The sequence below is a fragment of the Ambystoma mexicanum genome, chromosome 10, assembly GCF_040938575.1.
Source record: "Ambystoma mexicanum isolate Mex_15411 chromosome 10, UKY_AmexF1_1, whole genome shotgun sequence".
NCBI classification, from domain to species: Eukaryota; Metazoa; Chordata; class Amphibia; order Caudata; family Ambystomatidae; genus Ambystoma; species Ambystoma mexicanum.
In genome coordinates, this window is record NC_090932.1 from 95,606,262 (window position 1) to 95,633,950 (window position 27,689).

General features: G+C 45.6%; 1 protein-coding gene across 7 annotated transcripts in view; it reads right to left on the reverse strand.

Moving 5' to 3' along the window:
- The window catches only part of ARMC9 (armadillo repeat containing 9), a 1,454,284-nt gene that overhangs the window by 1,241,964 nt on the left and 184,631 nt on the right, over positions 1-27,689 (reverse strand). For all 7 annotated transcript variants that reach the window (XM_069617565.1, XM_069617561.1, XM_069617566.1 and 4 more), the window contains exon 8: positions 15,971-16,128. In XM_069617565.1, coding sequence (XP_069473666.1) covers positions 15,971-16,128 — 158 coding nt within the window. The remainder of the gene's footprint in view (positions 1-15,970; positions 16,129-27,689) is intronic.

Sequence of the window (27,689 nt, forward strand, 5' to 3'; positions counted from 1 at the left end):
AGAAGAATAACGGGGGTCTACTAAAGACGGGTCTTGAAACTTTCTTTATCTTTTCTTTGCATATGGCCATTAGGAGTAAGAAATAAGTGAAGTGGTAGAAATGACGGAAACCTAGCTCCGAAAGGGGGTGGAAGGCGGCGCCGCATAGTGCTATCTAAACTAGTACTGGGAATATATGAAGAAGTAAGAAATAAGTTATTGGTGTCTGGCAAAGGGAGACACCGGGAATATTTTTTAGCGATTGCTACTCTCTCTATTTCTTTTTTCCATTCCTCGGGGCAGGGGGAGAAAGCGAAAAGGGTATAAGGTGAATATACTTGTAGAAGAACTATAAAATAGGGAGCACATTTGTAGGAGTGGGGATTAAGTAGTGGCACGTACAGACGTGAACATAGCAACCTTAGCAGAAAAACAGGGACAGCTGGCCAGGGAGGAAAGGGAGGAAGAAAAAAAAAAAAAAAAAAAAAAAGGAGACGAGGTGTGAGCGGAAAAGCATTGTGAAGGGTGCGCGCACCGTGTGAGTGTTGGAGACGAACGGTTGACCGCGAGGTGGCGCCAGAGAGTGTTGACCAAAACTGGTATTTGATCAGTTGCGAGTGAAATCACATGAGAGTGTATGGGAATGAGAAGGAGATGAGCTATGGTAAGTGAGAAAGGACTTGCGCAGTGAATAAAACTGGGTGATAATTTTTGAGAGGTCCGCCCTTGTCTGTGCCATACAGGTATACATATACATATCTACACCTAACTAAAAGTAAAAAAGGCGGACACGACTGTGTTAGAGATTTAGAATATGGGGGCCGAAACTCCCCTGTCACATATTTGTAAAAGCTTACCGGGATACGCTGAACGAATAAATAAATATCACGATCAATGGGTGACAGAATTGAAAGGGGAGGGTCTGCCCCAGATTTGGCCCGAGGGAGGGTCTTTTGACAAAAGCGTTCTTGATATGGTATGAGCATGCATCAGCCTCAAGTATAAGGGGAAGCAGTGGCAAAATAGGAAGGAGATATTAGACCTCTGGAGATTGTTTGAGGAAGTACCACCACCCAAAGCTCCGGCACCAAATAGTGATCTCCCTCCCACCACAGATAATCCACTGATGATTCCAAGAGAGGAAAAGGAACAGCTAAGTACGGAACAACCTACAGAGGTGATTAGTTTGTACCCGATATTACCTAAACCAGCCCCCGCAGCAGGATATAGCGACCCTACTTATGTGCCTCCCCCCACAACTGGTACACTACAAAGACCAACAGCCCCCCCACCATACGAAAACACCAGAGAGCGCGCCCAGGGAAGTACACAGAGAGTGGATATAGAGAAGCTAACAAGTGACTTAGAGTCAAGGCTTACTGTGGCAAGGGATGAACTCTCAAGAATAAAAGACATATGTGAGCGCACGGCGTGCACCCCTATACAATCGGGACGCACGTCTAGAGCGTCGAGCGAAAGTAGGCACATCGAGGAAGGATGGAAAAAGGGAGAAATACTGTTCAGAATTGAGGAAGAGCCGACGCGAATAATAGAGATAGGAGCAGTAGAAGGGAGCATTGGTGATGTATCACGAGAGAGAGGGATCAGAGAGGACTTGTTATGTGATGTCAGAGGAGGATTGGATGAGAGTGATAGGTTGAGTATGGCAGTAGGGGGGGAAAGCGAGGAGGTGGACGGTGCATGTTCGCTAGGGACTATAGACGACGAATGGATGGGACGACTAAGAAATAGGGTGGGGAAGATGGCGTCGTTAGAGTCCGCAGCGACTAAGGAAAGGGAGGGTGCAACCTCAAAAGGGAAGCTACAACTTCCATTGATACACAGGGGGGGGGGGGAGACCAAACTATATACCATGGGCTCAGATGGATAAGGCTAATTTAATGAAATTATTGCCCCAGCTGTCAGGAGGGGCGAGCAAGTGGATATATGCATTTGAGAAACATACCGCCGGCATACCGTTGGCAGTAGGCGATGTGAAAAGCCTACTAGTAACAGCAGTAGGAGATCAAGCGGACAGAGTATGGGCTAAGGCTGGTTTCCCGGCAGTGACGTTGGACTGTGATCGCCATGATGGGGCTTCCTTTAATACAGTGCGAGCAAGGGTGTGGGACGCACTGAGGGAGACATTCCCAGATACCCCTGACTTACAGTCAGTGATGCAATGTACAATGAATGACGGGGAAGATGCTATGGATTACATTCTCCGGGTGCAGGAGATGTGGAGAGCGGAAACGGGCACGCCCTGGCACCAATCCACATCTCTATTCTATTTCATCATTAAGAGAGGGCTCCCAAAAGAGGTGCAGAAGGCACTCGATAAAATAGCGGGCGTTGAGGCAAAGGGGTGGCCAGAGATCCAAAGTATAATAGTGCACCATTGCAAAAGGATCAAAGAGAGAGAGAAGGAAGTAGCACAGAGAAGGTTGGCAGACGAGGCAAAGTTGGTACAATCAAAACTGGTGAAGGTTGCAGCAGCGGTAGCAGGGCTCCCACTCATGAGGGAGGGAGAAGAAGGAGAGGAGGGGCAAATAGCAATACAAGGAAGAATAGCAGCAAATTGGGCAGGACAAGGACAACGACAGTGGGCTGAGCAGGAGCAGAACGGAGGTCCAACGTGGCAAGAGTGGGCCCCAAGAGGGGGAAGAGGTGGGTACAGGGGCCGAAGAGGAGGACAAGGGTATGGAGGAATGGGAGGAAATGGGTGGCAGGGTCCCAGAGGTCCACAGGGGAGCTGCTGGAATTGTGGGAGATGGGGGCACTACTCAAGAGAGTGCAGGAGCAGACAAAACAACGGGTTCCAGGAGATAGAACAGTACGGTCACCCCCACCCAGGAAGCCCCTATGGCCTCCCCATGGGACAATACCAACAACCGGAAAATGTAGGACAAAGAAGTAACACACAACTACACGGACATCAGTACAGAACACAAAATCATCCACAGAACAATGACAATGTGCAATACACGCCAGGTAACACTTTCGCCACAGTAGCGAACGGAGCTCCTGCTCCCGCACCTTACAGCGGGGTGTCAGTAGTTTCGGGGAACATTTTTGATCAAGGGGGAGCAATGAGACACCCCGCATAGGACAGCCCACAGAGAGCACTTGCGTGTCCAGTACTATCTACGACCCACAATGCATCAGAGGAACCATTGATAGGGGCGCAGATAGGAGACAAGCAGTTCATATTCATGGTGGATTCGGGAGCGGAGAAATCATGCATTAGAGAGGGCCGGTTCCCGTTATCTAATAGAACGTTAGAGACGCAGGGGTTCTCTGGGGCTGTAATTGAAGTTCCTTACACAGAGGCATTGGATGTGACAGTGGGGGGCAAAACAGTGAAAGCACCCTTACTGTACTATGAACACTCTCCCATTAATTTGCTGGGGAGAGATCTCTTAAGCAAACTAAATATGACAATATCATTCACAGGGAGCGGTATCGTATGTTCGACGCCAGGAATATGCCCCCTCCTCATATTAGCAGTAATACACGGCCACACAATCATGCAAGAGATCAGAGGGTTACCAAGAAACGAGGAGATGTTTGTTGAGGGCATGAGAACATTGGCTCTCATAGTACCAGAACTAAAAAGGATGGATTGGAGGATTCCAGCCGAGTTCCTCTTCCGCCCCATAGCAAGCCCCGACACTGCTCCCGGGTCAGTGTTATCGTTGGATTTACACGCAGTACAAGTGTCAGCAAACAGGATATGTGTGATTGGCGTTGACATGGAAGGATGTGAGTGGCGGACAGTACTGTGTATAAATGCAAATATCCCACTGAGGGAGCTCTCGGACGAGGAGCTATTCTCTGACACTGAGACAGATGGCGAAATAGTGATGGAACTGGCAATGCCGTGTGACATTGTAGTTACAGCCAGAAAAACTAAAGTTGAATTGATGGCAGTAGTAGAAGCACCACATGCCTTTTTTGATGACGACATGAGGTTAGTACCCACTAACATATGGACAAATGGCCCCCATGATGTGGGGTTATTACATGAGGTTCAGCCTGTGGTAATAAAACTGAAGCGGGGAGCAATTCTACCCCGGGTAAAACAATATCCATTGTCACGCGAAGCAGAAGAAGGGATCAGAGAGACACTAGATGCACTGATAGCACAAGGAATAATAGTGCCCTCAAACTCCCCATGCAACACATGCATTTACCCGATTAAAAAGGTGAAGGGAGGTTCATGGAGGATGATACAAGATTTGCGCCCACTCAATGATGTGATTCAGAAGGAGTTCCCTTTAGTCCCGAACCCGGCAACAATACTGTGCAACATTCCGAAAACGGCATCTCACTTCACAGTAATTGACTTAAAAAATGCCTTCTTCTCGATTCCCTTAGCAGAGGAGAGCAGGTACTTAACAGCGTTTACACTAGGGGGGAGGAGGTTCGAACACTGCAGACTACCACAAGGATATTGCGAGAGCCCAAGCATATTCAACAGGGTACTACACGAAGATCTGGGGAATTTGTCTGTAGAAAGCACAGTGATTCAATATGTTGATGATTTATTGATTTGTGCACAAACTGAGGAAGAGTGCAGAAAGGACTCAATAACACTCCTGACATTATTGGCCAATAAAGGGTACAAGGTGGACAAGGGGAAGTTACAATACTGTCTAACAGAGGTTCTATACTTGGGACAGTTGATATCAAAGGATGGAAAGCGGATCATACCAGACCGGGCACAGGCGATTAGAGCAGTGGGGGTACCCAAAACAGTAAAAGAGATGCAGAAATTTCTGGGTATGTGCAACTATTGCCGAGCATGGATATTGGATTACGCAGCATACACAAGGCCCTTGTTACAGGCTCTAAAAGAGGCACAGCAGGACAACAAACACATAGAATGGACAGGAGAGATGAACACAGCATTTAACTCACTAAAGGAACTGATATCAAGTGTTCCAGTACTGGCAAACCCAGATTATGGGCACGAATTCTTCCTATTTTCACACTGCAAAGGAACACTGATGACAGCAGTACTGACACAAAAGACATCGTTAGGGCACAAACCACTGGCTTACTATAGTGGCACCCTAGACGCAGTTATGCAAGGTCATTTCGCGTGCGAGCAATCCCTAGCTGCAGCCGCGTTCGCAATTGAGAAAAGTGCCACAATAGTGATGGGCTGTCCTGTGACACTGTTTGTGGAACACTCACTATTTGCAATATTAGAGCGATCCAAGAGCACATTGACGACACAACGAGCCACAGCATATGAAATAATACTGTCCAGCGCAAACATCCATATAGTAAGATGTAAAACAGTGAACCCGGCCACATTCATCACAGAGGCGTGCACCGTAGAGGACATGCAGAACCACAATTGCGCTACATACACAGGTGACGAAGGTCAGGATCAAGTAATTTCTGAGAATGCCCTGAACGAGGGAGAGGTGTATTTCGTGGACGGGTCAGCATCAATAGACATGGAGACAGGAGAGAAACATGTGGGTATGGCAGTTGTACGATTAGAAGAAGATGAATACGAGACACTAGTGCAACACCGCCTCCCATCACACTATTCAGCCCAAGCAGCAGAACTAATAGCGCTAATAGAAGCCTTGCATGCCGCCAAGGGGTGCGCAGTGACAATATATACCGACTCAGCATACATGACAACAACAGTACACGGCGGGTTGGCACGGTGGGGGCGGAGAGGGTTTCGACGAGCAGATGGAACACCAGTTCAACATGCAGAATTATTAAAAGAACTGATTGAGGCCCTGCAAGAGCCCACGGCAGTGGCCATCGTAAAATGCCAAGCCCACACCACAAATACAGATTTTATATCTTTGGGGAACGCGGCAGCAGACGCCGCTGCCAAAGAAGCTTCGTATTTACAGAAAGGTGCAGTAGGAGAGTACATGTTGCACCACACAGCAAGCCAAGAGGTCCCCACAGGATACAACATGATGCCCACGCAGGAAATTATAGAGCTGCAAGAGGGAGCTAGTGCAGAAGAAAAATTGCTGTGGACTAAGAGGGGATGCAGCAAATCGCCGACTGATTTATTGTGGCGACAAAAAAGCTCAGGAAAAGCGGTAATGCCAGTTAAACTGTTAGAAATAGCATTTCAACAACTACACTTTCCTGCACATAATGCAAAGCAACACATAATGGCAGACATACAAGAAGATTGGTTTGCACCTTGCCTCCATGAACACATCACCAGGCTGGCTTTAGAATGCACGACATGTCAAATTTACAACTCAGGTATGACATTGCGCACACTGAGAGGAACGATACCAAAACCAAATGGTCCATTCAGGGAGCTCCACATTGATTATGTAGACATGGGAGAAAGATGTAACGGGGCTCGCTACATGATTGTGGTTGTATGTCCATTTTCGAGGTGGGTGGAGGCAGGCCCCTGTGCGCGCCCAGACGCGAAGGGCGCCGCGAAGTTCCTAGTGCGGGAAGTGTTCCCGCGCTGGGGGATTTGCGACGTTATTCGCTCAGACAACGGCACACATTTTGTTAATGAACTATTCAAGGAAGTGACTACGCTATTGGGAATAAAGCACAAATTATGTTCGATTTATCATCCTCAAAGTAATGGCGTAGTGGAAAAGATGAACGGTCTGTTAAAAAGCAGATTGTCAAAACTGTGTTTTTCCCTTAAAAAGACCTGGATGTACTGCCTGCCCTTGGCCCTGTTCGAGTTACGAAACCAGCCCAGCAAAGACCACCATTTGTCCCCGCATGAGATCGTCACGGGAAGGAGAATGCACACAGCGCATTCGCCTCTCCGTGAACGTTCTGATGCACACAGAAGTGCAGCGTTATTGGGGGAGGAGTTCACAGAGTATTTGAAAAAACTGACACGGGCAGCGCGCGTAATTGCAAAGCAACTAGCCCCCCCCTCTACAAGAGAGGAGGGGAACACAACAGAAACAGAGAGACTGCCTGAAAACCCATTACAACTAATGCCTGGTGACCACATATATGTCAGAAGTTTTGTGCGAAGGTGGAATGCGCCACGTTTCCATGGCCCTTACGAAGTAGTGTTTTGTACACCCACAGCAGTAAAGGTGAAGGGCCTACGATATTGGGTACATTTGACAGACGTACGCAGAGCCTATAGCGCCGTGGAAGGTGAGGTACAGGACGAGGCACAGGCAACTGCGGACAATGAAGTGGTGCAGAATGAATGATGGAAATTTTGTGTGCATTAAGTGATGAACATTGGCCGCGACTGGCGCACGACAAGTGTACTGAAATGAATATGTGTATATATATATATATGTAATTTTTTACAACTTTTTAAAGGGTTTTGTAGGGTTTTTTGTTTTAGAAAAGTTTTTTCTCAACTTTCCTCTTCCTATGAGAAATAATGTACGGATAATAATGATTGCAAAGCTACCTTGTCTGTGGACACACCCCCTCCCTTACTTTGTCGGACAAAAAAAAAAAAAAAAAAATGTCACAACGTTATAAATGTTTACATGCTTGTACTTAATGCACTTTTATGTTTCAAACAGGATTTACTATGGCATCGAATGGGCAGCCTGCAACTAATAGATTTGTTAGGTTTAGAGAAATGTTAGTGGATAGATTGACATATTCATACGAATGTGGTTTATCAATGTGTGTTATTGTGTTCTTCATCTCAATGTTTTGCCTAGTAACATATTGGGTCATAGCGTTCATCTCTACCGAGATGAACGAGGGGGGAGGGGGGAGCAACACCACCCTTGCCCCTGGCACGAATTCAATTACAAGTATGAATATCAAAGAAGGTGATTTTTTGGTCTGGGATGGATCACGTCTTGTTTGGGGTTACTACACTACACCATCCACTGCTGCCCCGTTACAATCAAGAGATAAAGATATGAAAAATGACACAATGGTCCTACCTGAAATATATAACAGCCCCACTACCCTTCCCGCCCCGATACAGAACAGCGACTTGTTGTTTATTGAGGAAAATGGAAAAGTAATTACGATGACAGAACACAAATTCATATATGAGGAATTGGAAAAGGGGGGAGGGAATGAGAAAGGGGGGCCTATTCTTTCACCTATCGAAACTAAAAGGTATAGGAGAGGGGAGAGAAGTAGGCGAAGAAGAGAGACAAGCAGGAAGGGGTATGATGAGTATTATGGGTTAGGATTAGATAAGATGGAAGACCCACGACACCCCCACCAAGCAAATAAATGGTATGCAGATATGAGTACAACAGCTAAACAGACAACCAATGAAAGCTGCTATGTCTGTTCGCTTATCCCCCATGCATCAGGTACGCCCAAAGTGTTGTTGCCAAGAGAATTGCCCATTGTGGATGCCCAATGTCTCCTTCATCTCACACTGTGTAGAATAAAGAACACCTTTCAAGCACACGATGTCTCTTTCAAAATGATACAGGACAGCAAAACGTGCTATTCAAAAGCGTCTGGAGTGGTCTGTCTTAAAGAACCTTTCTTTGCAATACAAGGGACGCTGTTTTTCGAAAACAAATGGAAAGATGAAGAAGTACTGTGCAAAGCGGAAGCACTGAGAGGTGTCCAACCAGACAAACTGCGGTGGATGGAAAAAACGTGCTTACCAATATGGAGAGAACACATCTCTAAACTAACATGGGTAACAGCGATGGAGAAACCCTTCAAGCTACAAAGTGAAATACAAAACGAACTATGTTTCAAGGGAGAAGGAAAAGTGGCAATGGGAGCGAACAAAAACTGTAACAAAACTCTCACCATCCCAGACATGAAAAAAGGAACAGCAGCACTAATGGACACATACTGGGTATGCGGGAATCTGGCTTACTTGCACCTTCCCCAGGCATGGAGTGGCAGCTGCTCAATGGCCACTTTGCATTCGGCCTTAATGGTGATTCCAGAAAGTCACGTCGACGAAAATAAGCAGACGCAAGGAAACGTGAACAAGGATGCCACATCTCCCACTGCAGAAGCGCACCTCTATGTCCTGTCCTCCGGAGGGAAAGAAAAGGAGCTATTACGGAACAAGCGAACATCAAACTACATATCACAAGCATCATCCGATTTATTGGCACAGATCCCAGACAGGTATCGCCTGTTTAGCTCCGTGGAAACATTCTTTGCCTCACTAGTTTCAAGTGTCCAAGCAAGAGCAAATGCAAAATGGCTCCAGATCACACGCTGGGAACTGATTCAGCTGGCCAATGACACTGAAGAGGGGTTCAACATAATAAAGGTGGAACTACGAGCTCTGCGACTAATGACCATGCAGAACAGGTATGTTCTGGACCTGCTAACAGCGATCGATGGAGGTGTTTGCCGAAAAATAGGAAGTGCGTGCTGCACGTTCGTACCTTCTGAAGATGCAGAAAATGGGTCCCTGTCCCACGTCATTGAAGCGGTACATAACCTGGGAGAGAAGATGAAGATGGAAGGTGGGGCCAAAGATAGCTCATGGTTCGACAATCTCTTCTCATGGGTTCCCTCATGGCTTGGACTGGCGATGAAGTTCCTGATACCAGTTGTGGTGGTCGTCCTCGTGGTGTTCTGCCTATGCCAGGTGGGCCTCCGATGTTGTGCTAATGCAGTCCCTAACGGTGCGATGATGATGGTGACAGTGGGCAACTCTGGTGGTACAATTAAGGCGACACAAGAGGCACATGTACAGACAGGAACAGATAACACTCCCAGATACCAGTTAGTGCCTATGTGCCGTGATAAGTACATAGTAGATAAACTATGGCACACCACTATCAAAGAGCCCCGAGATGTGGAACTGGAATGGTATGAGGAGGTCTGGGTAGACTTGGAAGGGACTGGTGACTGTATATATTTAACCTGTACCCCAGATGAGTATGCGAGAAGAGGTGAGAGCTTGAGGGGGGTATGCAGAGCTTGGATGCCTAGGAAAGGAACACCTGCATGGGATGATGCAGTGATAGAGGAGCAAGAATGTAGAAGATTAGAAGAGCTAAAGAATTCGTTACTTTAGTAACGAAAGGGGGGAAATGTAGGGGAGGACTGGCCGCGAGGCCCTCCTCACCTGCAGCCTTCTCCCCAGGTGAGGACCATGACTCGGTGGCTGTCCCCTCATGCCACCCGGGCCCAGGTGGAGGAGGGGTCACCCGCCGACGACATTGCCCACACATATCCGTTCCCTGCATATACCAAAATTCAGTTAGGCCTAGAAGCCATCTTGTTTAGCAAACATGGCGTGAGTTCAGCACACTGTAACGAGGCCCCCACCTTTGGAGGGCCTTTCATGCATCTCCGCCGCCGCAGTAGCCCTGGTAGATCCGCTGCGAGCGCGTTCCCATGAGAAAGCCGGGTATGAGCTAACCCGAGATGTTAACACTGTAACATTTCATCGTTCACCATGTAATATTGCACCCCGCACGACCTGGTCCGCGAGGCCAGGGTGATGAAAAAACAAGCTGAAGCATTGTTAGCTGAAGAAAGTAGAAAATAATTCAAGTATTGGTATTAATGAACTACCTCTGTTTAAACAGATCCTGTAAACTGTGAATGAACTATAAAGATGCAACGTTACATGATACCACCCCAGGTCTGGACTAGTGCTGCTATAACCACAGAGAAAGATGTCGACCAAATGTATAGCCTTTACCTGTATAAGTGTTCTTACAGTTTTATGTAGAAACCTGAACTCATATATGTTTTCTTAATCACCTAAAGCAGCGAGCATCAATTTCTGTAGGCCATAACCTAGAACTACCTCGTGTAACGTTTAATGTACATAAAATAATCACACCATGTAGTAAATATAATGTTAGGTAACGAAGAGGTACTCGGACCGACTGTATTAAAGAAATGTGTAACGAAATTGAAATATATATATATGTGTGTTTAAATAACATCAAAATAAGGCGGAACATTATAAAAGTGCTGCATTCAAAAGTTAGCAACGCACGAGGAAAAAACCTTTGTGAATATATGCAAGGCCATTCTCCCTCCCACCCTACCAAGCCTGCCAGATAAGGAAGCTAAGGCCTGTGCCGCGCTCCCTCACCTCCCCCAACCAAGCTGGAGCCGCTTCAGAGAGTCAGAGGCCCCGGTACCGCACCCAAGGCCACAGCCCGCCACCTGTGTTATTTACAGCACGGTAATAAACCCACGTTTGGATCCACTGATCTACCAGCACCCTCTCGTAAATTCCACAACCCTCCCCCTAGACCACCCCAAGAATCATGACCCCGTGCAAAGACAACCCCCATCACTGGGACAAGACACAGAGACCCATTTATATAATAACTTCTAACGCGGCAGACAGACATGTATCATTCGGCTCAGGCCCCAGAGCCCAGCCCCTCGACCTAAAATACCGGTCAATAGGACACAGGTAAATCTCACCCCAACCGACAACCACCGGACCTCTCTCGAGGTGCATTCCTCATGTGTTGCGTTTATTTTATAAGACAAACTGCTGAGCGATTTATTGATGAACTTAGATGTCGTTTCTTGAATAACTGCAGTGTGCATGGCCTAGGGCAAACGAGTCAGGAAAGGTATTCATCTTTGTCACAGGCTGCCCCAGCATACCAACACCGCTCGGATGACCTCAAGCTGGCCTGCCAGGCCCAACCCAACCCACGAGGCTGACCAGTGACGTCTTCACGCCAAGACCAACCACGCTGCAGCAACACCTATAGTTAGTCGACGCCACCCAATCCCAATTAACTTGTGCCCCCTATAGTATGTAGGTTCTGATGACGTTTTTTGTATTAGAAATACGCCTGTCTTTGCTATTGTCAGACAGAGCGCTCTCGGAGGTTGCAGAGTTCTTTGCATGCCCTAATCTTTGGATAAACTCCTACTTACGCTCACCCGCACTCTGTCTTGGTCTTATTCCCACTACGGGAGAGTCCCTTATTGTCTCTCATTGCGGGGAGGATCGTGCTGAAATTGGGGGCGCTTCCTTTCACAATACATATTTTATTCACAGTATCATAATTCCTGTAGTTGCCTATACATAATATTTCATTAACATTAAAATGACATAAAGACAAGTCAATTTACATTACACATAATTGCATTATCTTGGGTTAGTTCATTTTTGGCCTACAGTGTTGTGCCATGGAGTTTTTCATACTCCTTGTGTCCATTTTTATTGAGGTTCCAATAAGTAGAAGAACCTCTTTTTCAGAGCGGTGTCTTGACAAGGCATAACCAAGGAAAAGGAACGGAATCATCTCTACTCCTATTACCCAAAGCTAAAAAAGATCAGGACTTTTTTTGATGGTGAAAACACTTCACAATAATGTTTGTTGTGCTTCCTGAGAGTTCTATGTTGTCTCTGTGTTCCTTCACAATCCTTTTCTTTAGGTATCCTGCACCATCTCTGGAAGGTGCTCGTTGAATATCACCCTTCTTTTCACTTCAAGTGAAACAATGGATAAACAAAAAATGTTGTCAACTCACTGCGTTTCGGCCTTTTAAATTGAGATAGTCCACATCCATACGGTGGTCTTCTCTTTTGATAGAAACAGGCCTTCGTCAGGACAGAAAAAGTGATGTTTGATGTAGAATTTTAATCTTCTAACCCCATATTTTACAATCTTAGTAAATGAGCCAGACATTGACAGGTAGCCAAGTAGAATGCGTCAAAATATGTGTGTACTGTATTAATGCCTCAGAAAAGGTGAATTAATACACCTCTCAGAGTGATGGCACAGCCGAGGTGTTGCACGTCTAGATGGACCCCAACTTAAAATGATTTGGATAGCTACGTAGGCAGCCTTTGTCTGCACCTAATCGTGCTAGAAGGCAAATATTAGCTGTTATTCCTTGTGAAAACAGACCCCGCGTTCTTGTTAGGTATCTATATATATGGGGTTGGAAGATTAAAATTCTACATCAAACATCACTTTTTCTGTCCTGACGAAGGCCTGTTTCTATCAAAAGAGAAGACCACTGTATGGATGTGGACTATCCCAATTTAAAATGGCGAAACGCAGTGCGTCGACAACACTTTTTGTTTATCCATTGTTTCACTTGAAGTGAAAACAAGGGTGATATTCAACAAGCACCTTCCAGAGATCGTGCAGGATACCTAAAGGAAAGGATTGTGACGGAACACAGAGACAACATAGAACTCTCAGGAAGCGCAACAAACATTATTGTTAAGTGTTTTCACCATTAAAAAAAGACCTGGTCTTTTTTAGATTTGGGTAATAGGAGTAGAGGTGATTCCGTTCCTTTTCCTTGGTTATGTCTTGTCAAGACACCGCTCTGAAAAAGGAGGTTATTGTACTTATTGGAACCTCCATAAAAATGGACACAAGGAGTATGAAAAACTCCATGGCACAACACTGTAGGCCAAAAATGAACTAACCCAAGATAATGCAATTATGTGTAATGTAAATTGACTTGTCTTTATTTCATTTTAATGTTTATGAAATATTATGTATAGGCAACTACAGGAATTATGATACTGTGAATAAAATATGTATTGTGTATAAGAAACAGTGGTGTTTCTTATGTAATGTGGTCTGTTTGAGATGATGTATTCAGCAACTCCCAAGGTACGTGTTTTGCTTGGGTCTGACTAGTGTTAGTCATAAGAGAAACGGGAGCAGGAGGAAGCTTGTGGTTCATCGTTTGTGGTATATAATCATAATTATATTTTAAAACTCTATGATCACTCTGCTGGGTGAAATCAATTAATCAGAGGAGGAATTGGTGAATAGGCCGGCTATGACACAAAAGAAATTGTTTAAGGCAGACTGGAGCTGCTCAATTCAAAAGATTGGTTCTTACTGGTTTTACATGGCATATGCAAGCTTCCCCAGAAAAAGGGGTAACTTGCCTAAATATATCTGTTTGTTTCCATCTGGCAGGGCATGAAGCCTATACCTACGGTTCAAACTGACTATTTTACCTACTTTGGACTGATCTAGCAAATGGGCTGGCAATTTTACAGTCTTCAGTTTGACGATTATGTAGAAACCTCTTTGTACAGAGACACTGAAGCATCTAAACGCTCTTCTGTACTAACTTAACAGAGCGTAGGACACTTTACTTTGGGGTTAATTTGGGGTCCCAGGGGGAGACTTCAGGAGATCTGTTTTGGGCCCGGGTCATGTAGGGGGACATCACTTTACTTGTTTTAGCATTGTATACCTTTTTAAAGGAGATATTAGAGACGCTTGAGTTAAGTGTATAAACATATATATATATATATGTTATTTTGTTTTTTCTCTTTTTTTATTTCTTTTCATATGATGTTTTATATGTTTGAAAATTGCTTTGTTTCTTTTTTGTGAAAGGTGTGCTTTGTACTCTGTCCAACGTAAAGCTGTAACACAATAGAAAATAAACAAAAAGAAATTGGCCAAAAAGACTGAACGGTCATGGCTGGTGTCCCTGGTCGGAGGCTACATCACCCGACTAGCAATTTATCAGATCACACCAGCAAATGGCACTGTTCCTGTCACACCAACACAACTAAGAGTGCATGGGCAACCACCATTGGCCCGTGCCACATTTTCCCCCATCTTAATTTCTATGGTAGTTGCCCCTTGGGAATTCCCATAGAAACATATGTTAGTCTCCTCAATAATGCCACCTTGTATTACACACAGAAATCGCCTGAGAAAAATTAATCCACAAACGCTGAGGCCAAAAACACAGAACTATTTTATTCTAAAACATGCCGGATTTTTGCACCATTTTTTAAGTAAATAGGTGGGGTTGTAGGAGCCGCTGGGGGTTGTCTCCCCCACATTACCAAAAAGAAAAAAATGTAAAATACAAAATTAGGGAATGTGAGTAAAAATTAATTCTGTGTTTTTGGCCTCAGTGTTTCTCGTCAGTATTTCAAAGCAGTCATTACCAGTAATCATTTGTGCTGCAATCCATAATTCCCATATCACTGCATTTATAGGAAAATGCTTGATCATTTAAAAGTCATCTCCTCCCCACTGCCAGTGCATCCTTCCTCCTTTCTAGGTGCCCCGATGCCCCCCACTGCTATTACCCCTGTGCACTTCCCGGTTCCTGTGATCCTTTTATTTTGAGTGCATGCCCTGGTAAATTGTAAACTGTCTGCCACAAAACAGCTCTCCAGTTGGCCATAACGCTCCCCACTACATATATCGTCCTCTTTCCTTCCTTCACACCTGAGCCCTAATGTGAAATCACTCCTTTGCCCCCTCCCAATCTCGTTTTGAGCCCTCTTTTTTTCAACATACCTCAAGATTACGGCAGTAATCGCTCACACAGAAGGAAAATAAATAGTGACATTTTATTTCTGAAAAGCCTCACTGATGCAATGAACCATGGGAGATATATGACGTTTTATTGGGACCGAGCCTGCAATCCCATTCCCTGTTGAATTTTTTTAAAACTACTTAACAGATTTACAACAAACAAAAAAGGAAACATTTGTGACGCTTTCTGCTCACTTTATTTCTTATTTGGTGCAAATCCAGCCATTGGCTTTCGCATAATGGGTGCCCAACGGAAACACCTTTTACCCTAGGGGAAAATGAATGAGAGTAGGATGATAACCGTTTTCTTAATAATGTACGAACCATTTAACACATTTCCCCCAAAATATTCAGATTGGTGGGGCCCATATCAGACTTTTGTTGGGGAAAATGTCATCCTAGTCAAAAGTTATTAGCCATAGAATTTTGGGAAAAGTCTAAGTACATCGGTTTTATCAACATAGAGGGAGACGAATGCCCTATTATACATATGTAACTTTCACATACACTGAACGCGTGTATCTGTTGGGTATTCTAACAATTCTACCAGTCAAAGCAAACCCTTGGATGTTTTCTTTAGAACACACCTGCTGACGCTTTGCACACACCTTTCCATGCTGGGAACCAGAAAACAGTAGAAGGCGGTTTTTGCAAGAAGATTCTTAGTAACATTTCATTCCCAATTCTCTCTTGTCGCCTAGGTCACTTGGTTTGATAGGTCAACACCCCTTCCCCCCCCCACCCTCCTGTGCAGGTGCGGTGTGACGCTTTAGGTGGCTCCTTACCATCTTCCCATTGACCGTGGCCTCCAGGGAATCCACAAGTTCTGCAGTGACCCCAATGAGGTTGTGGTAGTCTGCCTGCAGCTTATTGAATCGCTTCATGTAGGTGACGGCCCGGTGCTCTACCTCCGACATCTGCTGTTGCAGGTGCTGAAAGAGCTCTGTAGCGAGGGAAGAGGAGATCACTTACAGGAGGAATAGAGAGCAAGCAAGCCAGCGAGACTCCATGCAGATGGCCAGCTTTACCATCTAAAGCTGTATGCGTAGCTCACCCATCCATCACAATGCAAACACTTGTGCCCAGTCTCCTCACCTCCTCTTCCAAGGAGGCCCCTCATTCACACGATTAGTTTCTTCATTCACTTCAACAGAACCCAACATCATCACCAGTGGCTACCAAGTTGCTAACCTGGACGTGGCCATTTTTTCATCTTAACATTACTCCTCCCTTTTGCTTGATCACCCTGCTACCGCCATTGTATCCCTAAATTCCATCTTTAACTCCTCGATTGGTCTACCTGTATGTCCCACCACTCTCCCACACTTCTTCACTTGCTTCTCTTCACTGGCTGCCCCATCTCTCTTGGCTCAGTTTCTTTTTTGCTGCACCGTTTTTAAATGCGACAGTCTTGCTCCCTAGTATCTATGTTCTCTTATTTGGTCGTCAATTCCTTCCCACTCTCTTCATCGTTCTTCTCATCACTTAAGTATTCCACGCCCCTCTTGGTCGCAATCGTGTTTTCGTTCTTTGTGTCTGCCGGCCCCTAAACCTTGGAACGCTCTTGCTCTTTATCTCTGCTCAGCTCACACTCTTGTGCACACTGGGGCATTTTAACTGCGGATAAAGGAAGGCAGTTAGTAATGGGAGAGCTGAAGGGCTGATGATGGCTTTTTATGTTAACTAGTTACCATTTGTTTATATGAAGGTTTGTGTGCCACCAATCAGCCATTTTAAAATCCTTTGGGATACAGTGCAGGAGGTCAGAGGGGCAGTCTACTGGTCAGTGGCAGAAGGCAGCCAGATAGTCCATCATGCTTTCAGATGGTTGGCAGACAATTTTTCGCGTATCCCTCGTGGTCTATTGGGGCATGTCATTAAGAAAGGTCTTGTAAGAGTGGAAACACCAAACAAGTGCATGCACTTGTCCTTATGCAGTAGGTGCTATATGCAGTGTTACGCCTCAGACCAAATATAAAGTGCAATAGAATAAGCTCTTCAAAAGGTAACAAGAATAGGGGCAGGACTAAGGGGAAGGGAAGTGCATAACCAGAGGAATAGAAACACGCGCCTAGAATCACTTGTGCACAGGCGCGTTATAGATGACTTATGTCATATCATATCAAAGGAGGCTCATGAAGTCACCGAAGGGGCGGGGGCACACAATGATGGTGCTCTTCGGCAGGAAGAGCATACGCAGGTTAGTGGTAGATGAACTCAGAGAAGTACGACGAAAAAAGTTGGAGCAATGGAAAAATTATACCAAGCTGCATAAACAAGGTACACGCCTGACGAAATACTTGTGCAGCTCACAAACAGGCACAACCCTCACATTAACGGATCCTAAACAAGCATTCAACCACTCCATATAATGTCACACATCTAAAGCAGCAGTTGACAAGTGTCTGATACAGTTTGTGAGTGCAGTTGTGCATGGTATGGAGTATTTCTAGGGGTTGCTGCACATCTGCTAGCTTTTAAGTTGTAGAACATGCACAATTGTATGTGCAATGGGCAACACAGGCAGTAGCCAATCGGGAACTAATGTGCGGTACCAATCAAGATACGTTTGTTGGGACTGGGCGAGCACACAAGGAGTAAGGCTGCACCCCTGAATCCCTTTTGTGCTGTTAGTTTCTAGCCAATTGTTTCTGGGTCTTGCTGTGTGCAGAGTTGTTTGCCCAGTCACATTTTTTGAAAAATCTCTACTGCTGGGCATAGAGCATCTGCACGTAAGACGCACAGAAGATATCACTGGATACACTGTCCAAACGTACTATTTTAATATTCTGAGCATTACACATAAAATGTATTTCTCCATAGTCACCGCAGTACAGAGAGCATTTAAGGAGTGCCATTGGCAGGGAATGGAGATTCAGATGAAGGGCACAAAACAGAATCTTGTACCTGGAGGAAAACCATGCTACATATCGTGGACAAATCATGGTTGACCATGAGGAAAGCACCAACAGCCAGCGTAGTTTACTAACTACCGGGTCAGTTTCTGAATCGAGGACTAATTGCTTATTTATTTATTCACATTTGTTGAGTGCACAACAGCCCCGAGGCATCGTGGCACTTGTTACAGTGGGTGAAACATATCTTACTTACAAAAAACAGAAACAACAGTCAATATGTACAAGTAGTATAGAGCAGAGGGAGAAGCAAGAGGAGGGGAGCAGTTAGTTGAAGAGAGCAGTTTTGAGGTTTTTCCGGAAGGCGTGGAGAGAAGTTTCAGCTCCGAGTGTAGGTGGGAGCGCGTTCCATAGCTTTGGGGTAATATACGGGAATCCTAACCCTCCTGTCTTGGCCCTGTTGATGCGTGGTACTATGAGTTGGCTGGAGTAGCATGTTCTGGTGGGCCTAGATGAAAGTGATCTGGATAGGGTGTCTGAGAGGTAGGATGGTGCTGTGTAATTAATGCATTTGTGAGTGGTCGACAGAACATTGAACGTGATGCAGTGTTTGACTAGCAGCCAATGAGCCGTCTTTCTTGCTTGTGTGATGTGGTCTCTTTTCGGTATACTTAGGGCTGCTCTGAGACAGTTATTTTGGGTGGTCTGGAGCCTGTTTAAGTTTTCTTTGGAGGTGCCGGCTAGGAGCACATTGCAGTAATCAAGCTTGGCCCCTGTAGTAGCTCAGACAATGGAGAGACAGTTGTCCTTTGTTAGGAAAGGTTTTATAGCATTAATGAGCTTAGTACTCAAGGCGGAGGCAGAGACGATAGCACTGACTTGTTTGTTCATGGATAGCGTGGCATCGATGTGGACCCCCTAAGGTTTTTTACAGAAGATAAGACCGGGATGACGCAGTTGTCGATTTGGAAGTTGGCATAGAGGGCGTCTAAGTTAGCTAAAGTGGATTTTTGGCCAAGAATGAGAATTTCAGTCTTGTCTCTGTTGAGACAAAGGCCATTTGTGGCCATCCATGCTTGGATAGTGGAGTAAATTTGCCTTAGGACTGTAGTGTCTTTGTGATAAATTCCTGTCAGTGGAAGGAGCACTTGGGTATCATCCACATAGTTAGTGTATGTGATCCCAAGTGCATCCAGTTTATCAAAAAGGGGCTTTGTGAAGAGATTGTATAGAGTAGGGGCAGTGCAGGATCCCTGAGGCACACCACAGTGAATGATGGTGGGAGCTGCATTTGCAATATTTGAGAAAACTTTCATAGCTCTGCCTTCAAAGAAGGAGGTGATCCAGGTAGTTGCTTGGTAGGAGAATTCGCGGCGTGTGAGAGGTGTTTGGTGAGGGCTTTATGTTCAACCAGATCAAACGCTGCTGAGAGGTCTAGGAGGAGTAAGAGGGCAGGTTTGCCTTTGTCCAGGATATGGGTGATTTGATCTTTTAGGTCTATTGATGCGGTTTAAGTTCTGTGCCTTTTGCGAAAGCCAGACTGTCTTTTGCCTAGAATGGAGTTGCATTTGGCTGTGGGCGGCTTGGTCTAATATTTTCAGCAGGAAAGGGACGGTCGTTATGGGCCAGTAGTTTTTAGGATTTGTGGGGTCTAGTGTGGGTCTTTTTTAGAGGGGACGCGCCCAAGCCTCTTTAAGGCTGTCAGGGACTATGCCTGTTTTAAAAGATGAGTTAATGAAGGCGGTTAGGAGGGGAGCAAGTGGCTCGGCACACTCCTTTATGATCTTAGGGGGGGGCACACATCGCCCTTGCATTGCGATGGTTTGAGATGTTTAAGGATGTCTATGACTTCTGTTTCTGAGATTTCCTGAAATGAAAATTTGGGAAAGTCAATAGTTTTGGCGTTGGGCAGAGTCTGAGTGTTTTGATTCTGCTTAGGTAGTGTATTATAGTGGTCTCGGATTTTGTTTTGTAGTAAGTCTATTTTCTTTAGCATGGCAGTTTGTATGCTAGAGCACCAAGCTTCATCTTTGATGATATCATCAGTGCAAGAGGGAGGATCTGTGAGCTCTTTAAAGATGGGGAAGAGTTATTTGGTTTGTGAGTTAGCGTCAGCGATTCGGTGATTGTAAGCTTCAGATTTGGTGTTAAAATTTGAGTCTTTGTATTCTTTTGCAATTGTTTGGAAGTTTTCTTTATTGGAGTCACTGGGGGTTGGCTGCTATTTTTTAAGTGCCTGGCGTTTACTATTCCGCAAGGTTTGGAGTTCTGTAAACCACGAGTTCGATGGAATGATTTTTTCTCTTTCTTATTTTCTAGAGGGGCAATGGCGTTGACTGTATTAGTAAGGGTGTCCTTAAATATATCCGCTAGGATGTTAGGGTCTTGTGGGAATGGTGGTGTTAGGCATTGGAGGTCAAGAAAGGCTCGGAAGTTCTCTGCAGTTAGTTTTTTTGGCGCTATGTGCTAATGTCGCAGGAGTAGTGGATTTTGTACTAGGTGCAGTGGGGATGGTGAATTGTAGGCAGTTGTGATCTGTCCATGGGAGGACCGTGTTGGCAGTGATAAAGGAGTCACAATTGTGGTCGACCACCCAGTCTAGCATGCAGCCTTTGGAGCGAGTGGGGGAGGTGATTTTTTGTGAGAAACCCAGATCCAGGAGGTCCTTTGAGAGAGAAATAGCAGTTTTATCGTTGGGTTCATTGAATCCTAGATTTAGGTCGCCTAGAAGGAAGGTCTTAGTGGTATTTTTAATATTTTTACAGAGTAAATGTGTAATTTGTCCTGGGAAGTCCGTGGGAGGTCCCGGTGGCTCGTAAATTACATGAATATTTATAGTGTTTTTAGGTGAGAGAGATAGTTTGGCCGATAGAATGTCTGTATTACTTTCTCCTTGGTGGGATTTGGGCCTAATAGCTATGGCCTCTTTGAAGATCAGAGCTACAACCCCTCCTATTTTTGACAACCTGTCCTGTCTGAGGATGTCGTAGCCTTCTGGTAGGGCTAGCATGACGGTGGGGCCTCATGGAGCCATGTTTCAGTGATTGCTAGTATATCTATGTTCTGACTTACTAGTAGGTCATTGACTGCATGGGCATGGGCATTAAGGGAACGTACATGGAGTAAAGCACATTTAAGTTGCAGTGCCGGGTTCTCCCTGTTAGGCTGTGGTGGGGTGCTTATTTTGTGAGAGGTGTTATGTTGTTTCAGGACGTTGAACTTGGGGTTTATGTGGAGTGGTTTTGGAGAATTGGAGTAGCGGTTGTGCATACTGTGGCGATTCGTGTTCAATCTAGGGGTGGTGCATGTTCCTAGATGTGCGTTTCTGAGTACATTTTGTAGGGGCAGGGCACTGATGTTCATGGGGCGTGTGCGTGTCCTAAGTCTATGTAGTCTGGACTGACAATTAGGTGCATGAGTGAGTGCCTGTATGTTGTGGTGAGTGGGGTGATTGTGCATAGGTATGTATGGGAGAATAGGTCTATAAGACCCCCTCCCCGACATACCCCGCCTACATGAGATTCGTGGCTCATCAGAGGCCCCCCTGCCAACAGGGCCCAGGTGGCGGGGTGACTGCTGACCGACACACAGGGCCAATCGTGTTGTACTGTAACAGACAAACTCCATTTTGCAAGCGTCAGGACTCCATTTTAGATAACGGCGACCTGAACCCGAAGGAGACAGCCTGCCTGCGAATACTGCAGCTTGGCCCCCACTCACTGCACAGGGAGCCATGCCCTCCCCCGGAGCGTCCACTCCATGGCAGATCTGCTGAAGGCCGTTCTCACGAGCAACCAGACACAAACAAGTGCAACCAGACACAAACAAATCAGAACAAACACTGTATCATTTACCTTGCGCAGTACATCATTGCCCCCGAAGTGACCTGACTAGCGGTTCAAGCCTGGAAAATAACAACAAAAAACAACCTAACAAAACAGGGCTCGACCCCGCATCTAACCCCGAACATGTAAAATATATGGTATCAATACCCTGCTCGTGTGAACCCCTGTCGATGTTCCCCAAATGAAGTGTCAACCACACACCAAAGCTCAACGATTCATAGGGTTGCTATGTTAATTATAAACAACCGTTTTGGGGAAGGGATAAAAGTTCATAGTATTGGTAAAGTAAGAATGACCTTAGCCCGTGTAAGATACCATGTGCCTAAAAGACTCAATGGAAGAGCTTGATATAGTCCACCTAGTGCCAACTAACGAATGCTGCTAAGTACAAAGGAAGGCGGAAAAAGCATTACCGAGAATATGTGTGTGCCGTGCAGTGGGGCACGTTTAAATGCATGACCAAGAATGTAAATGTACTACCACCTTTGAACGTATTGCTTTTATGCTCCCGAGTACACCACCAAACCTAATGCTACCCCATGTGTCATCCAACTGCTACCGTGTATGATTGCTAAAATATAGTCGTCCAATATTCAGTGATGTATGAAACACTGCCAAACTTTCATAGTCGTATATGAAATAGTAATGTATAGGCATTCTGCGTAGTGTGCAGGCCAGGCACAGAGAATTGCCCACACACACACACACACACACACACACACAAGGCCATCTCCCCCTCCTCCCGCCAAGGTCCGCCAGGCCTAGCTGGTGCGCGGGCAGCACAGTCTCACCTCCCCTCATTCTGCTGGACCCGCTTCAAATATTCACCTCCCCCTTATCCGAGGCGGCCACGGTCGGCCGAATGAAGTATTTACAACCTGGTCCTAAACCCCACCGCCTCAAGGGGCCAAAGGTGCACCTTCACTGATCCAGTAGTACTCCGGCTCACCCCAAGTTAATGGGCCTTGGAGAGCAGATATGCAACCCTGTACTAACATATCATAAAGTAATTCTTCACTATATCTAACAAGACCACAATGACGGGGCAGTTCACCTCATGCCCTTAGACCAGACACCCAAGTATACAACACCTGGTCAACAGGCCAGAAGTAACAATCCCCTGATGTATTGGTGAAACTTCACCTCACATGTGTTTCCCCAGTATCTTACTATCCCTTAGAGTAACATATTGCAGAATTTGCAGGACAACCGGAATGTCTAAACGGAGGAGTGCTTGTGTGCGTGGCCACAAGGGCAGAATATTAGAGCATCCATCTATCAACGACACTGACCGCGCCTGGCCTGGCAGCCCCACCCCGACGAGCCCAGCTGACCCATCTGCCCCACGTTGGCACCACGCTGATGTCCACCAATCCTGGAGCTGCTCATCACTGCTGCGCCTATAGTTAGTCGACGCCACCCAATCCCCAGGACTATGTGCCCCCTATAGTGTGTAGGAATCATGACAAAGTTTTTTTGTAAATAAGACGGTCTTTGCTATTGTCAGACAGAGCGCTTTCGGAGCTTGCAGAGTCCTTTGCATGCCCTATTTGACTAGATAAAAAGCCTTTTACATTTACCCGCACTTGGTCTTGGTCTCATTCCCTCCTGGGGTGTGTCCTTTACTGCCTCTCATTGTGGGGAGGGTAATGCCTTTTGGGGACGCTTGCTTTCAGGTAACATGGTCATGGTGTGCAGATTAAGGATGCTGGTGTTAGGATAGTTAGAATGTTCTATTCTAGGATAATTGAGTCTGATGTTGAGGGTGAGTAAGGTATCAAATCAAAAGAATATCCCCTAGTCGTGTTTATACACTTCATAAGTAAATAACCTAGTTGTGCTACTCCTCTACTCAAGTGAGGCACAATCGTGTTCCTTCCTTGTCCTTGCTTCTAACATCAGGCAATTGAGGACAAGGGAACTATAAGTGAACTTATCGCACTTCTTATACTCATCTTGCCTGAGTCATATGATGCAAGACTAAACAACTTAAGCCCGACATACAATTATAAGTGTTATATATGAGATAAAAATCAAGAATCAAATAGAAAAAAGCATATAGTGCAAGAACAATTATTCACAATAACATATAGGTGGCGTGTAAACAAAACATCACATTCATCTTCTGATACCCAAATCACAATTAAGGAGGGCATATATTGCAACACCAATTATTTACAATAACATATGCATAAAGTGCAAAGAAGAAATCACCTAAATCACATCAACTGTGGCATATTGTGTGACTAATTATTTCAGGAGGCAAAAGGCGAGACATTTTTACATGCTGACATATGCTTCTAAAGTGCACTAAACTGAATCCCAAAGTCCATGGACTAATACGGAACGCAAGGATCAAAGTTGAAATTCAATGCTCTGTTGTCTTTTCAAGATAAGGCCAGGGCTCGTGCATCATTAGGTGCTGCACGGATCTGCAAATGAGGTTGGTTCTAGAGCAATGGGGACAGAGAAGAAGAAAAAAGAAATATGTAAAATAATCATTAATTTTGCAGTTTCCCAACGTGTCTGCACATGTGAGGAAACCATAAGGGATTGATGTGTATATTCACCTTTGCTCCAAACTCCCAGCCTGGCAGATGGTCTTGTCCTGTCGCACTGGGTGTACCACAAGATTGGAGACCTCCTCTGTGCGTCGGCCCCCTTAGTTTGTGTCCATATCTGTATGTATAAAGACAAGGCTCAGGGGATTCAAAATCCTCAAGTTGTCTCAAAAAAGGGGGGAGTGAAACTATCCAGAGACACAAAGTGTGGTGCAGCTGCATGCAGAAGAAACGTGTGGGCCAGGAAAATGCAGGACCGTGTTTCTCATAAGATTCTGCTTATTATGTATGCCTTTGTGCATCCTGTCTGTATACCACATACTCCATAGTGCTGTGTCTTCCCCCTCCTCGTGTAGTCCGATGCTTGTGGCAACATGTGCTTTAGTTAACACCCATGCCTCAAGCCCCAAAGCCAGTGTAGTTCCTGAGAGTGAGCTAGTAAGCACCCTTAATTTAAATGTAACACTGGCTCACCTTAAATTGTAGCCGTGTGCTGGTTTGCATGCGCGGCTCCCGTATTTGCAGTCCGCGTCCTCCGTCTCCAGTTTGTCTCACTGGGCGTTCTGTTTCCGGGAACGCAAAGATGTAGTTATGGATACTGCGTATCCCGTGACAATGCTCATTGGGTTAGGGGAGTGCTATGGGGTCACGTATTTGTTGCGTGGTGTAGTCATTGGCTGACTCCGTTGTCATGGAGCCTGACTACGCATATCGTGCCTTAAACATGTTTCTGGTTCTCCAATCCAAAAAATAATGTAATTACATTCTGTTTAGAGAAAAATAGAATCTAAAGCTTTGCGAGCGATGTGTCCCATGTGCTTAACCCTATGTGGTGGATCGAGCGAGCACGACCAGGGAGAGCGTAATTTCATACTCTTTGCAGGTGATGTGTTACATTGTGATCGTGAGGTGGGTGGAGGGAGCACTGTATGTTAGCATGGACAGTCCATATTACGGTTGCTGGTTATACATGTTATGATGGATCACTGGCCATCCTAGTCTCAGACCTGTGTTTCTGGCCCCTAAATGTGCAATGGACACATACTGTTGAAGGACTTGGGCGTACTGTGGTGCTGCCATGAGTTTTGGTCACTAGGTTTAGTTTATGCTCGGAGTTTAGTAACCCGAAGTCAGAGCTTTATTGGTCTAGTCCATTTGTTCCATATCTAGAGGTCTGTTGACCAACATTGCCCCTAGAGTTGTTGTGTGCACCTGTCATCTGTTCGACCAGTTTCGAGCCATTCTGTATAGAGGCAAGATATGCTCATCTGAATCAATGGATGGTTGGTTGAAAGGATTCATTGAGGCCGTGTTGGTACGGATCCAGGCGGTGTATCTACCTGGATTCCCTGTGCATTAGACTCTTGGATATATCCGGTCCTCCTTTTACCCTCTCCAGGACCCACCATACCACATCATTTGGGGAGTGTTGAGCTTCCAAACAGTGTGTCACCAAAGGTGCTGTCAAAGTCTTGCATCTTATCCGGGATCGATATTCTGATATTCTCAGATGTACTGCATGCGAGGTCTGGCCCACATATCTCAGGCCACACGGGTACTGTATGCAATAGACCACATTTTTGCTTTTGCAATTCGTGAGGTCCCTCAGGAACCATTCGCGTTGGCCTATTTTGAATGATTTGAGTTTAATGGTACACTTACATGCCACACAGTTGCCACATGGAAAGTGCCCTTGCATCGGTCACAGAGTTCTTTGTGCCTGGTGTCTCAAGTCTGGTTGAAAGAGAGAATGCACCAAAGCTTCTTTAATGTTTTTGCCCCGTTTATACGCAAAGCAGAGTGGTGGGTCATCCGGTAGATTGAGCCTGGCTATATGCCAATGCTTCCGAATGACTCTTCATCTGCGATGTGTGTGTTCCGTGGGTAATTACACATGTCAGGCGGTCTTCTCTTTCATTATTCGTTGTATCTTGTGGTTGTAGCAAAATGTCCCTATTAGTATTCAAGGCTTTTTTTGCCGCTTGGTCTAGTAATGGTTTAGGGTAACCCCTAGTCCTTTGTCTGGTGGAGCGGTCCATAGAGTGTTTTTTTTTAAATCCTCTTGACGTACAATTCCTCCGTATCCGTTGGAATTGTCCACATGGTAAATTTGCCTTGGTGTGACTTGGATGATTGCAGGTGTGGTATAGTAAAGTATTGCGATATGTGGGTTTGTGAGGCAGGTCACATTCCAGGGTTCCATCTTTGTGTCTAATGATCAGATCCAGAAATGGGATTCTGTTGATACTGTGTTCTATGGTGAACTGAATGTCCGGGTTACAGGTATTCAGCCACTGCCAGAATTGTAGCAGGTGAGTCAGTTCTCCCGTCCATATGAAAATGACCTTGTCAATGTATCTATACCAGGAACTGACCTGGTCATGCCACTGATTTACCCGAGAGAATACGTATTGTTCCTCAAAGTTTGCCATGTATAGTATCGCCATGCTGGGGCAAAGGCAGCCCCAATCGCGGTTCCCTTCGTTTGCAGGTAAATTTGGCCATCAAACGTGAAGAAGTTTTTTCTTAGGGCTATGGACATTAATTCCAATATAAAGTTGGTAGGTACCCTTTGTTGTAAGGGGTTCTTCGTAAGCCATTCGCGTACGCATTCTATAGCGTACGCGAATGGCTTACAGTGAGTAAGGTGCCTAGCATCCTAAGGTAAAGTGGCAAGGTGCACATACTGAGAGAGAGAGGTAAGGGTATAAGTAGCAATTAGGCTATTTCAGAGTGCACTAGATCAACGACAGCTGGGCTGTTTCCAATAATCCTAGCAGACATCTCGATCGGGTAGGCTATGGCAGAGTATGTTTAAGACAGCGGTAAGGTGGACAAAATAAGCTATGTCAATACATTTTAGCAGCACGGACCAGAGACAGAACACTTTAGCAGCAAAGGACCGGAGTGTCACGACTCCTGCCCCTCGCCTTGGCGGTCAGGCCATCTAGACTGCACCAGGAACCACCATCAGGGCCTCAAGGGCCTTGTCATGTCCCTCCAGACTCTCTTGGAGTCATTCCTTGCGCCTTTGGCGCCAGACTCATCTGGAAGGTCAGTGAATTGGGGCCCATAATGGCATTTTCACAACATGGATGCTTCCACATGGCTCAGTTCCATAACTGAGCCATGCGATCTAGCATTTTAGGTGTGGCCAGGCCCAGAGGCACCTGGGATACTTGCAGCCTATACAAGCCATGCCCAAGTTGCAGAACATGCTTCACGTTGCTCTGCTAGTCGCAG